The sequence below is a fragment of the Uloborus diversus genome, chromosome 4, assembly GCF_026930045.1.
Source record: "Uloborus diversus isolate 005 chromosome 4, Udiv.v.3.1, whole genome shotgun sequence".
NCBI lineage: Eukaryota > Metazoa > Arthropoda > Arachnida > Araneae > Uloboridae > Uloborus > Uloborus diversus.
The window spans coordinates 191,021,465-191,034,461 of NC_072734.1; the positions used below are offsets into that span (position 1 = coordinate 191,021,465).

The following is a 12,997-nucleotide window of genomic DNA, read 5'->3' on the forward strand; positions in this document are numbered from 1 at the left end:
AAGGGGGTTATAAGTTTGATGTGTCTGTGTGTGTGTGTGTGTATCTGTCTGTGGCACTCTAGCGCCTAAACGGATGGACCGATTTTGAAAAAAAAAATTTGTTCGAAAGGAGAATTGATCAAGAGTGTTCTTAGCTAGGTTGCATCTTTGGATGACATCAATTAATAAAGATATTAATTAAAAAACCTCTAAAAAGTTTTTTGCGATGTTTGCAATGAAAACATAGCTAAATTTTTTAAAAATTAATACCAAAATAAAGAGAATTTTTTTCTGTGTCTGATGGAATGTGTTTGGAACTTCCATGTTTCATAGAATTCGAATTATAACGCTTTTTAAAGCAGATTTCAATAACTTTATTCACACTTCTTTATTCACGCGATTTATAACCAAATTCATTGCTGGCTGACAAGGAAATTAAAAGCAATGATTTAAAATTTTTATCAGTTGCCAGTTTCTATTCAATAGCACTTGACATTGGTTTTCAATATTATAAGGATTTTCAACTTTCCCTCTTGATTCTACAGTTGCGACTCAGTCGGGGGGTTTTAAAATATTTAATTTTATCGTTGTTTGTTATTAAAATAATTAATATGGCAGGGAAACAAGTTAACAAATAAATGAAATAAAAGACAATTTAAGCAAAAAGTTGATGTCCAATTGCTGGAGCTTAGGTTGGGATAATGGGCATTTCCCTCGGCAAGCGACAGCTCACATATTTCATTAAAAATAATAATTTAAAAGGATAATGAAGAAAATTTTGTTGCTTGAAAAATCACAAACATATGTGAAATTATTTAAGCTTCTTTATTTTTTCCATTGCCTTTTAAAACTGTGACTTTTTAACGTAATTTAGGAGCTGTCACATGCGAGGAAAATTGGCAGCTTTCTTGTGAAATGGTTCAGATGCAAAAACCGAACAGCTGCTATGGCATTGAGAGACTGCAGTTTTACCCTTGTTTGGGACTATAAATCTGAAATAGTGATAAAAGAACAAGAGTTGATAAACATCATCACTGGAGAGCAAAACTTTAATTTAGCTACCATTATGAAGATGATCTTAGATTGTATGCGAGTTTCACTAACTTCAAGCTCTGTATTGGCTACTTTAAACCGTGAAACTGCAGTCCCCGGATGTCATAACGAGCCATTTGGTAACAGCTTTTAAAGCACAATTTAGCTTTAACCCTTTCCAGTGCTTCCATTAATCATTAAAATGTTTTGAATGTATGGAAATAAAATATTAGAGGGTGTAAATTGATCATCTAGACATAGATTTTGCAATACATATTTTTTAAAAATTTAATTTTTTGCCACAATGTGTGATGTTTCCATTTATTGACACTGATCGTATTTTTACCATTCAAAAATCAATTTAAATCTTTCACAATAATTTAATTGAACGCCTCAGGGAAAATAAGGAAAAATGGTCGACTGCTTCCGAGCAAATTAAAAAACTGTTAACTAAGTTCCCATTTTAGGGATAAAAAAAAGGGAGGGGGTAAAATTGATGAGATGTGAACAAGAAATTGAGCCATCAGAAAAACACATTTTTTTTTTTTTTTTTGCTGCAATCCATTAATCATTAAAGAGAACAAAATACTCTCCCTCTGCAATTTTTTCAAATTCATTAATTGAAGCAGTGAGAAGCAAAGGAATGCAAGTAGCATTTTCGAATTTTGAATAAAACGCGTCTAAAGATAATGTCCTAGATAGGCTTTCATTTAAAAGTTTTCCTAAATCATACTGTATAGCAGAACCTACAGGGACTACAAGTACCGTCTCTTGTCCAAGACTAAGGACAGACTCTTATCATTTACTCTGGTTATCTCCATTTTTTTTTTATTTTGGCACTTGCCTCAACTGCCCTTTTTTATGGGCCTTTTTCGTGGAGGCTTTTCTCGGATGACTTTGCACCCAAAAGGGGTTTTCTGAAACCCTGTCTACAATCAGTAGCTAATTTGTGTTTTATTCTATGTTGGACTTTCTACTGTTATACTTTGTAGTACATAAACATTTACGCATAATGACAACAAACTTACTGAGTACACACCACCCCCAGATGAGGCAGGAGATATACAAGAAGAGTGTGGTTCTGTTGGCACCTGGTTATTCTCCCCATTCTCTGGAAGTTCACCCGAAACTGCGCTCGATGGGGCAATGGGATCTTCGCCATCGACTTCCGCACCATTGGATGGATGTTCTTCGACTGGAAGTTCTGTCGACGAACTCTGAACGGTGATGTCAACTGACGGATTGGTAATCAAAATACTCTGCATTTCCACAGCTGGAGGTAAGGAAATAAATGAACAAGTTAGACAGTCCAAAATGCAGTTCCTAGACTTAGGGGTATATCCAGATGACAGAAAGGGAAGACATCTGTCCCCCCCCTTTCAAAATAGAGTATAATTAAATTAAAACCAAAGAAAAAAATAAACAAGAAATTTCAAAGAATAATTGATGTTTGCTTTTATTTCTAACTAGTGGTACTTGCACGGCTTTGCCGGTGGTAGAAAATTAAAAGATCACTTGGTTCGCCTGATGATTGATGAATTTCTCACCAATTTCATATGTTCATTTGCTTGCCCATGTTACAGTTCCATGTTATGATAATTCCGTAATTTACTCTTCCACGTTATGATAATTTGCTCGGTAAAATGTTCTTAAAATTGGAATAGAAAAAGAACAAAATCGAATTTTCAAAAAATTGCTACGAGATGCACACTCCCATGCTACAAACTAATTCTGTGCCGAATTTCGTGAAAATCTCTAGGTGCTATGCACGCCACAGAGATCCAGACATTCAGACAGAGAGACTTTGAGCTTTATTATTAGTAAAGAAGTTATCAATGTGTTCGGCTATCACAGCTTTGTGCCCTTGATTTTGAAAGGGAAAGCTGTCGGTGTTTAATTGGATGACTGTCGCAATACCCCAAAGAAGGCAATCTAATGTAATAAAGTGCCTAAAACACTTTCCTTTTCACAAACTCATCTCAAAAAATAAAATAAAATGAATTATTATGCAAGACACTGTGTAATCCATACACTGAAAAGGATTGAATTTAGAAAAGTGCCTCCTCTAGGCCCATCATTTCAAAATTTCTGGAGGGTTGGGGCAAAGGGTATATACTCAATTTAATTCATATAGAAAAGCAACAAAATAGATGCAAAAATGCATAATTATGTTGTTTGCAAAATTCCAGTCGAGAGGGGTCCTATTGACCCCCTTGGTTACCCAAATGTCTGCCTTCCCCCTTCCATTTTGAGCTGAATAAACCCTTGCATATTCTAGTGTTTCTCAACTAACTACGCTGCCGCAGCTTAACATATTGTGATATAAATGAAAAGCTAGGACAGCGGCATAATCAGAAAATTTCAGAAGGGGCTCTGGTAAATTTAGTTCAAGAATGTACCAAAATCATCACACAAATGATGAGAATGGCTGCACCAATCAATCCCATGACATAATCTTATTTCGTAAAAGTAAAACTTAATTACAAAAGGAAAATCCCCCCTCAACTCAAAGAAAAAGATTAATTAAAATGTGCATTAAAATTGGACTGAAAACAAAACCTGTAATTGCCAAAAGGAAAAGAATTTATTTAAAATATGCATTACAATTAGAACCAAATAAAACTCCCACTTTTCTCCACAATTTCATTTTCCTTCTATTTTCCCAGACGTGTCAAAACCTAGTCTGACAATGTTCAGTACAGGAATGCACAAAAACCATCAAGCAAGTAATGAAAATCGATGCGACAACAGCATCAAAAATAGCTTCCGTACAGCAACTTCAGAATTATAAGGGGCATTCAAATGAAACGTGGTCACTAGCCTAAAGTAACGATAACGATTTTATTAACTCAAAAATAGTCGCCAAAACTAATGGCACATTTATCCCATAGATCTTAAAATAGAATAGATGTGCCTTCTCCCCACTTTTCTCCTCAGAGCGCGCGTCAACATCCCCCGTTGGACATCACGTGATCAAGGGACTCCCCTCACAAGAAACTGTTTCCCTTATCGAAGAGAATCACTTTGCGCCGCGATCATTTGCACAATTAAGGGAAATCAAAGCACTTAACCCATGGGTTAAATGCTTTAAGCATGGGTTAAACCCCCCTTTAAGCATGGGTTAAATTAAAGCATTATACCCATTATTAAAGAAAAATGGAACACTCTGTCACGTAACACCTCATATTTTTCACTAAAAGTAATAATTAAAAAATGTAACAATTTTTTTTTATTAAGGATTCGCAAAAATGTATTTGTTGTACTTTTGCAAAAAATGTTCTTTGTTACCTTTTTAAGTTATTACTTTTTAATGAAATGCGGGACAAAATGACAGCTTTTTCATGGAATGGTCCATTAGATATTTTCCCATCATGACTTTTGAAGCAGGCGCACAAGCTATTTGAACTTTTTTTCAAGTGCTTTAAATACTGAGTAGAAAAAGACGTCTTCAAAAATCTTAAACAAAAATTGACCTTATAAATTTTCTTTTATTTCAATCAAATTTTTCAAATACAGATAAATAGTTTCAATGCGTGCTTTTCCCCACAAGTTTTGAAGCCAGTGCAACAATTTAACATAAAACCCGATCTAAAAACATAAACCAATTAGAAATACAAATGTAAATAGTATTGAATATCAACTCAATTAAATAATATTCTAATATTCGCATACGTTTCGCACCAACACTATATTAGCCAAACCAATAACTTTGGTTTGTTCCTAATTTTTAAGCAACTTCGGTGTTTTTTTTTAAGTACTCAGAAAATAAATTATTCGCAATTATAAACTACATGAATGGTCATTTGACTTCCGCCCCCTCCCCAATTTTTTTTTCTTCTTTTTTTTTCGTCCCACAGACTATGATAATTTTGACAATTTAAACTCCAGGGTGAAGAAAACTAGTGATTATTGTCCCTTAACAATATTAATTTTGTTACTTTCCTACTTATTGGTCTTTGTGAATTATTTTCATTGTTTGAATTGACTGCGCGATACATTCTAACGCTTAAATATTTAGTAACGATTAATTTTATAAACTTTTTAACAAGAAAATCTGCTGCTTCTGTTTCCAACATATGCTTATTTAAACTTAGAAAAACGGAATTCGAAATTTTTCGCATAACTCTTGTGGTCTCATGAGTAACATTATATACTCCCAAAACTTTTTCACATTCTCGCTCAGTTGTTCTTCACAAATGTACATATTTCAATGGCTGCAATCTTGCAATAAGTTATCATACTTGAATGTGTCCCAAAATTCTTAAATTTTATTAGGTCTATTTTTTGATTTGTTGCAGTCGTCGCAGTTCACAACAGAGTGCACTTGTCGGACAAAAAATCCAGCGTAGTCAGAAACATCATTAATATACTGCGTCATGTTAATTGAGATGATTTCTGAATTTTCCAAATCGTCGTCAAAGGAATCGGAAGAAAAGGCTTTCTTTCAAAGCATTTTTGTTACGCTTCAAATTTAATCTTAGCATTTAAAGGTTGTCAAAATCAGCGCAATTTGAAGAACTGGACTCTTTAATTTCCCTATGAATGAATAATCTTTTTTTCACACTTCGAAATTATCCGACGATTATTGTTGAATCCCCCTTCACAACCTGATTGCACTGAAAAAAGTTTCAAGGTGATCCTGAGTAAGCTTATAAGTCATTACGCAGTTTAGAACTGGAAATTCGGGCACCTACATACTTTTCATATGTTCCCAGCACACTTTTCATAGAAATTAGAAAATCTGAAAATCCAGTTTTCGCAGACATACTATAACTAATTTTCCATCGCTTGTTTTTAGTGATTTAATATAATGCTCGGTATCTATAGTAAATTGCTTAAAATATTCTTAATTTCGACTCTGCATGGGGACTTTTTTTGCCTTTAGCAGAAAGAAAGATTTCTGTTACTCACTATGTCTTTATTTTTTAATAAAATTCATCATCCCCCTTTCGCTAGAAAATCTCAGATTCACACATATAGAGATTTCTCACATAAGTATAATGAAAATCTTCAGACAATCCTAGACTTCTAACGACGCTTCGCATTGTTATATCATTGCTGCCCGAGAAGAGGGAGACAAGATGTGCCTTGATCACGTGATTCTCGGCAGAATCATGATGACCCCACTTTCTCCGGGCGAAATACGCTGCGCTGTAGGAGAAAGGCCTATCTATCCCTTTTAAAGATCTATGATTTATCCCCACTGCAACACTGGGCCGTCAATTCCATCTTTGAAGAAGCTAGTAGGTTGCTGTCGGATCCAGGACTCTGGGTTTGTGTGAACCCAGTCACACACTTCGTCGTCCATTGTGATATCAGGTGTATCATCTGTGAATAGCTGGTTTTAGAGGTTCAAAAACATGAAAGTCACTCAGTGAAAGGAGACACGGTGGATGTTCCACCTTCAGAGTTTCATCGAAACTACTGCAATGTTGTCTTCACCGCATTGACTGTATGTGGACGCCTTTGGACAACATGCCTGGCTGCTTCGACTTAATGGCTCGTCTAAGGCTCTGTGAAGCGGCTTGATAAGGATCGGCATTGATGATGGTTCCCTGTTTCAGGAACTGGACAAGCAGAGGGCCCCCTCCCTTGAGTGGGCCCTTGTGGTCAAAAAAGGACCTGTATCATAGTGGACGATAACTTGTGCGACCACCTTCTCTTCGGCGTTAAACCACACTGTCACTGTGCAACATGAAATGTTGCACATGCATTAGTCTCTCTACCAATAGATAGTGTCTCCATATATGCAGTTACGTGGCATGTCTAACGTCTCATGTGAAGTTAGAGGCACTGACCTGGTTTCATTTGATTGAACCTTATACTGCATGATGCAATTAATTAGCTATGTACAATATTGCCTCTTTTTGCAGCATAAAGAGTAGAAAACATGTTTCATAACCTTGCCCAGAGAAGACTATTGGAGAACAACATAAGGGGTTGATGAACATAACCTTTCTCAACAACATCCTAAATGACTGTAAAGGAGATGGATGCATCAGATCTCTATATAGTATAAGGGGACATTCATTAATTACGAAAGGGTTCCGAGGGGGAGGGGAGTTGGAAAAATCTCTACATACCCTTACTTGTGGGGGGGGGGGTCAGAACCATTCTTACGTAATATTTTCCAAGTTGATATTTCATGTAAGAAATCGCGCAGCCAAGTGGTTTGGCAGGGATCATATTTCATTTGCTTCTGGAAATTAAAAAACGTATTAGGATGAACGGTTTTTTACTTGTTTTTTGAAGACTGAATAGTGCAAAATATGATAAAAGAATCACACTGTGTATGGAATATCTTCTTTTTAATTAGTACCGCATCTTATACAAAAAATATTTGCCGAAAAAACATTCTGTCTAGATTTCTTTTAGTAAATATTTCTTTACACAAAAACACAAAAAGGTTTTTTTTAAAAATATTAATAATAGTGAATTAAAAAACAATTCCAGAGATGTATGATTTGTTATTTTATTATTTTGAAAAACAAAATGGAATCTTACGTAAGATGGGTGGGGGGTGAAAATCTTACTTACCGTTACTTGGAAGGAGGAGGAGGGGGTCAAAAATTGCGAAAATCCTCCTTACATAATGAATGGCCCCTAAAATGAAATCTCCAAAAAGTGTCTGTGTGTTTGAACTGGCAAAGCTCAAGAACTACCCAGCCAATTTTGCTGAAATTTTCAGTTTATTTCTTTAAGTCCGGAAAAGGTTTGCAGGCCTGTTAGAACAAAATCGATAAATAGTTCTTCTTTTTATTCCAATTCAGGCACAATTTATACATAAACTCCCGACTATGGGGGTGAAAAATGACTTGCACATATTATTATTATACATCGTTGGAAAGAGTAGAATTTTCTGTGTTCTACACAATTTGTTTCAATGCTCCAACTTAATCACGGCGGGAGTTATTTGCGCTTTTAGCTTGCACTTTTTTAGACTTAGCCGAAATTTAGGCACTACTTTCTTCATTTAATCTATCACTAAAAAGTGAAGGAGTCGTCACACAGTTTTCATTTTGACACCATTGAATAGAGCAACATTTTTTACTCCAACTCTATCTCGAAATATGGTCTAAAAACTGAGCTTCTATCTTGAAAGGAAAAAAAAGTTACAAGCCTTTTTAAATCAAATTCGAAAAATCTGATCTTCATTCAATTTGTTAACTATTTTATTTCGCGTTTCCAAGGTAACACTTTTTGAATCAATGTTTCTTTCCCTCATTCTCACTTTAATTTCTAAAACTTATTTTATTTTGTGTTTCCATGGTTACGCTTTTTAAATCCAACTTTCTCATTTTTATTTCTTAAAATTGCTTTCTGCTGTCATTGTTTGGAGATAAACTTTGCATGATGTTTTTTTTTTATTTATTTAAGCTTGATCTTTGAACATATATCACTTGACACAACTTTTATTTTTGACACAACTTTTATTTTCAAGGTAGACCAGGCAAAGCAGCTAGTGATCCAATAAAATAATTAATAAAATATTTTTAAACATAAGAATAAATTACCTTGCATATGGCGTAGAATTTTTGCCCTTGCAACCTGCTTTTCATCTGAGTTTGCTTCATTATTATTTAATGTGATCGGCTCAGAATTAGTCAAAGGGTCCGTCTGACTAATTTCTTTGCTCTGAAAATAAATTCAACACCTTATTAACATTCAATTTTTAAAAACATAAAAATTATACACAGGGTATCTGCTGCATTTAGGGTTTTCAAAACCATGATTTTTCAAGATTTTCCATGACTTCTGCTTATAATACTCCGTGACTAAAGGTAAAGGGATGTGATGTTTTTGGAAAAAAACACACATTTTTCACAAAGAACTATCTAAACTAGTATTTTTTGAAAATAAAATTGCAACCTGAGTTGTACTTTCCACATACCGTATTTTCCTGCATATTATCTGCGGGCAGCCTATAATCCGCAGGTCCCAAAATCAGCCTGAAGAAAAAAAGCTTTGTATAATCTGCAACGGCCTATAATCCGCCGTTAATACAATGTAAAAAAAAATAAAGTTTGAATTTAACATACCATTTGAGCAACTAAAACTAAAAAACGTGAAAAGGTAATTCATTTGAAGGCATAATCAAAATTAATCTGAAATATAATCTAAAATATAGTGATTTCTTCTTGAAATCATGATTATAGTACGCTAGTTACTTGAAAAACAGAGTCAAGACAAGGGAGCAAACGGTCTACTCTTGTGCGAATGGCTTCCTAATTCACTGTATTCTTGCTTATTTTACATGTCCTAGATCGCGGAAGAGGAACATTCAAGCAACGTAAAATAACGAACATACAGGCAAGCAGCGAGAAGGAACATGCAAGCTTTGTAAAATAAACAACTTTCAGTCAGCATATGGTCCTCTATCTATGAATCCCGCTGTAAATATTGAGGTTCAATGCGTTGGTGTTAAGCAAAAAAAAAAAAAAAATCACAGATAATCCGTGGCAGTGTATAATCTGCACCTCATAAACTTTGCCTTTATTAACAGATAATCCGCGGATTATACGCGGGATAATACGGTATGTTTCTGAGAATTCAAATTGAAGCAAAATGCAATAAGCTGAGACAGGAATGCAACAATATAAATCAATTTTTAGTAAGAAATTGTCGTAAAAAGCATGTTTGAAAGTATTAAAAAAAAGTTCCGCATAGGAAAACATCATTTTTAACCACAAAAGTTTACCCAGACTCGATTAAAAACTTACCTAAATCTTCAACAAATATCCAAAAATAGGTTTAATTTGTAAATTAACATTATTTAATAAAATTTGCTTTTGTATGGTACATTTCAAAGCACAAACTCGAATTTAAATCCCTATTCTATCACATTTCATGTTTTTTAGTTTTGCCTGGTACTGCCATCTATATATATATATATTTTTGAAAGTAAAAGGTTCATAGGTAGTATCTAAAAAGGCTAGAAACGTATAGAACTTGTACTTTTATAGCTAAGAGAGTAAGAATTTGACCCCGAGAGAATCTCAGGGTCAAATTTAGGACCAAGTTAGGGACCGACCGATTTAGGATCGAGTTCCTGGAGGGGGGAGCAGGATTTTTTTTTGGGGGGGGTAATATTAGTTGTAATCAAGGCTGGATTTAGACTTAATATGGCCCTAAGCTGTTTCAGCTTCTTGGTATCTTTTGTAGACCCGGACATCTTTTCTGTAGCAAAAAAGGCCAAAGTGCTCCCCTCCTCCCCACTGTGTTTTATACATATGGTAAATGATGGGAAATGGTGTAATTTTAAGTAGGGAATATACCCAATTATATATACCAAGTAGAATATACCCAATTTTAGGGGGTCCGGAGGTTTCTCTCCCATAGGAATTTTCATAGGCGGATTTAGGACTGAGTTCCTGGGGGGGGGGGGCAGGATTTTTTTTTTTTTTTTTTTTTGAACAATATTAGTTGTAAGACTGGATTTATAATATGGACTTAATATGGCCCTAAGCTGTTTCAGCTTTTTGGTATGTTTTGTAGACCCGGACAACTTTTCTGTCGGTGGCAAAAAAGGCCAAAGTGCCCCCCTCCCCACTATGTTTTATAGATATGGTTCATGATGGGAAATGGTGTACCTTTTAAGTACGGAATATACCCAATTAGATATACCAAGTTGAATATACCAATAGAATATACCCAATTTTAAGGTGTCAGGGGGTTTCTACCCCGTAGGAATTTTTGTAAAATAGATATAAATTTCTGCATTTTGAAGCTTTTTGCAATTCGAACCACAAAGATCTCTGAAAAAAAAAAAAAAAGCAAAATACTCTTTTGCCAATTACGATAATACACAATACAAATCAGTAGCAGGAGTCCTCAGAGAGAAAAAGCGAGGGAGAAAATAAGATTATGTTTTGTTATTTTCTTACATCGGGCTGTTTAAATTCAATTAGTTTTTGGTCAAGTTTTTAACCCACCCACAAATACAACAATGAATTCAATACAAAATGATCAATAGTAAAAAATGCTTTTAAAAAAATGGTGTACAGATTTAGAAAATAAATAACAAGAGAGTACAATGCTGCCCATTTGGACAATTCGTAATTTATACACTTGATAAGAAATTAAATTGAAGCACCCTTTGCTTATTAATTTCAAAGACTCGTCTAATTCGTTTCAAGTATTTGAGAACAATTAAAATTATTTAATTACAAGCAGTGCAGAAAAGGAATAGAGGTGGTGTTTTCCCCCCCGTGCTGAACAGATTAACAATATGCAGTAGAAGTAAGATAGAAGCGAGCAATACAAAAGAATTTCCAAAATACTGCACTGCATTTGGGATTAAATAAACAGCAAGATGTAAAACATGTCACAAAAACTTATCTCAAGTACTATTTTACAAAAACGTGAGAACCATGAATTTTACATTTTTGATTCAGGATGAGGCAAGGAACTGAATTTAACATATTTCGGCATTTATTCCTCTACCGTCTATCCCCTCCCATTTGTTATAAATGTTTAAATTTATGGTTTGTATCCCTACTTTTCCAAAATTTTCAAGGTTTTCAAGCACTTTAAAATGAAATTTATTTTTTCAATTCCGTTCCTTTTTTTTTTTTTGGATAAGGAACAAATCATGAAAATTTCTGGAGTTGGAGGCCTTCAACAAAGCGGGTGTCCTAAGCTATATAGCTTGTTTAGTTTATAGGAAAATTCACTTTTTTAAAATCTTTGTTTCAGTTTCTAATTTGTTGAAATAATCCTTGATTATTTTAAGTATTGCAGCTTAATACATACCTCGTTCAGTCGATATTTTCACTTATATAATTGCTTTAATAGCTTTCAGTTCAAAGTAGTCGCTTTCAACACATTTCAGCATCCCAGTGACCGCTTTACTACTTGTAATATAGTGTACAGATTTCTCCCCCCCCCCCCCCCCAGAAAAGGACAGTCGCTATTCTCTTCATTTTCGCTTTTAAACTATTCAAAAAAGAAAAAAAATCATGATTTTTTTCTTTTTAGATTTTTGAAGGTTTATTGTTACTATGTATAAAGTCCCCCCAAGACTGGGGGGGGCATTGCCCCCCTTCGCCCCCCCCTCATAAATCCCCCCATGTCTCGGGCTTAGTTAGTGTTGCATGCCACCTAGTAACTTCCTTGTACATAATGTTTGGGGAGTGCCAACGGCCGAGAGTTGTGGTGCTTCGAACAGTGGAGATGCTTTGAACCGCGTGCGGTACGGTATGGCGAACATGTCGAATATCTTTGCCTTTAAATGTTAACATGTAAATAATTTAGTGTAAATAGTTGCAGTGATGTGTTGTGCTGTATGTGAAATAAAATCTGATAAAAGAAGCTTCTTGTCATCAGGTATTTGAGCTGCCTAATTTTTTAGTTTCGATACTCAAGTCGACATGGAACGTGTCGGTTAGTTCCACAAAAAAGGGCAACCCGAGCGAGGCTCGGGCATAGACCTCAAAGTGTTTAAAAAAAGGCAGTTTTCATCACTTTGAGCTTTAAAAAAGTCAATGAGGGACTTCCATTAAAAGCTATTTTTTTCCTGCTACAGTTAGTTATGCATACTAGAAGCAGTGGCGTAGCCAGGATTCTGATTCGGGGGGGGCCCAGGAGATTTTATCAATGTACTACCAAATTAACTATTTTTCGTTAAATCGCGAATTACGTTATTAAAAATAGATTTCATCATGCATTATGTGCATTATAAATTATTACTAATAATTCATTAAAAATCAATAAAAATTAATTGCACCCATATTTGTAGTGCTGGATATTTTCGATGATAAATAACATCAAGATTAATGCACCAGTAATATGCTAAAAAATGTAAATGCTTTTAATTTGTAATCAAAAATAATGAAATGGATTTACCATAATGTTAATTAGCTGTTTAAAAGTACATAAAAATTATCTTGTATTGAAAATTTAGTCGTCTTTTATTTTTTAAAAATTCTTCCGCTATTTCTTCATCTGAAATTTTGAGTTCTCTGTGTATTGACCTCAGAGCAAGTCC

The 12,997-nt window shown here is 34.6% G+C and overlaps 1 protein-coding gene across 1 annotated transcript in view; it reads right to left on the reverse strand.

Moving 5' to 3' along the window:
* The window catches only part of LOC129221066 (small G protein signaling modulator 1-like), a 95,049-nt gene that overhangs the window by 24,534 nt on the left and 57,518 nt on the right, over positions 1-12,997 (reverse strand). The window contains exons 17-18 of the mRNA XM_054855503.1: positions 8,526-8,646; positions 2,040-2,284 (exon numbers count right to left, since the gene is read on the reverse strand). Of these exons, the coding sequence (XP_054711478.1) occupies positions 2,040-2,284; positions 8,526-8,646 (366 nt within the window). The remainder of the gene's footprint in view (positions 1-2,039; positions 2,285-8,525; positions 8,647-12,997) is intronic.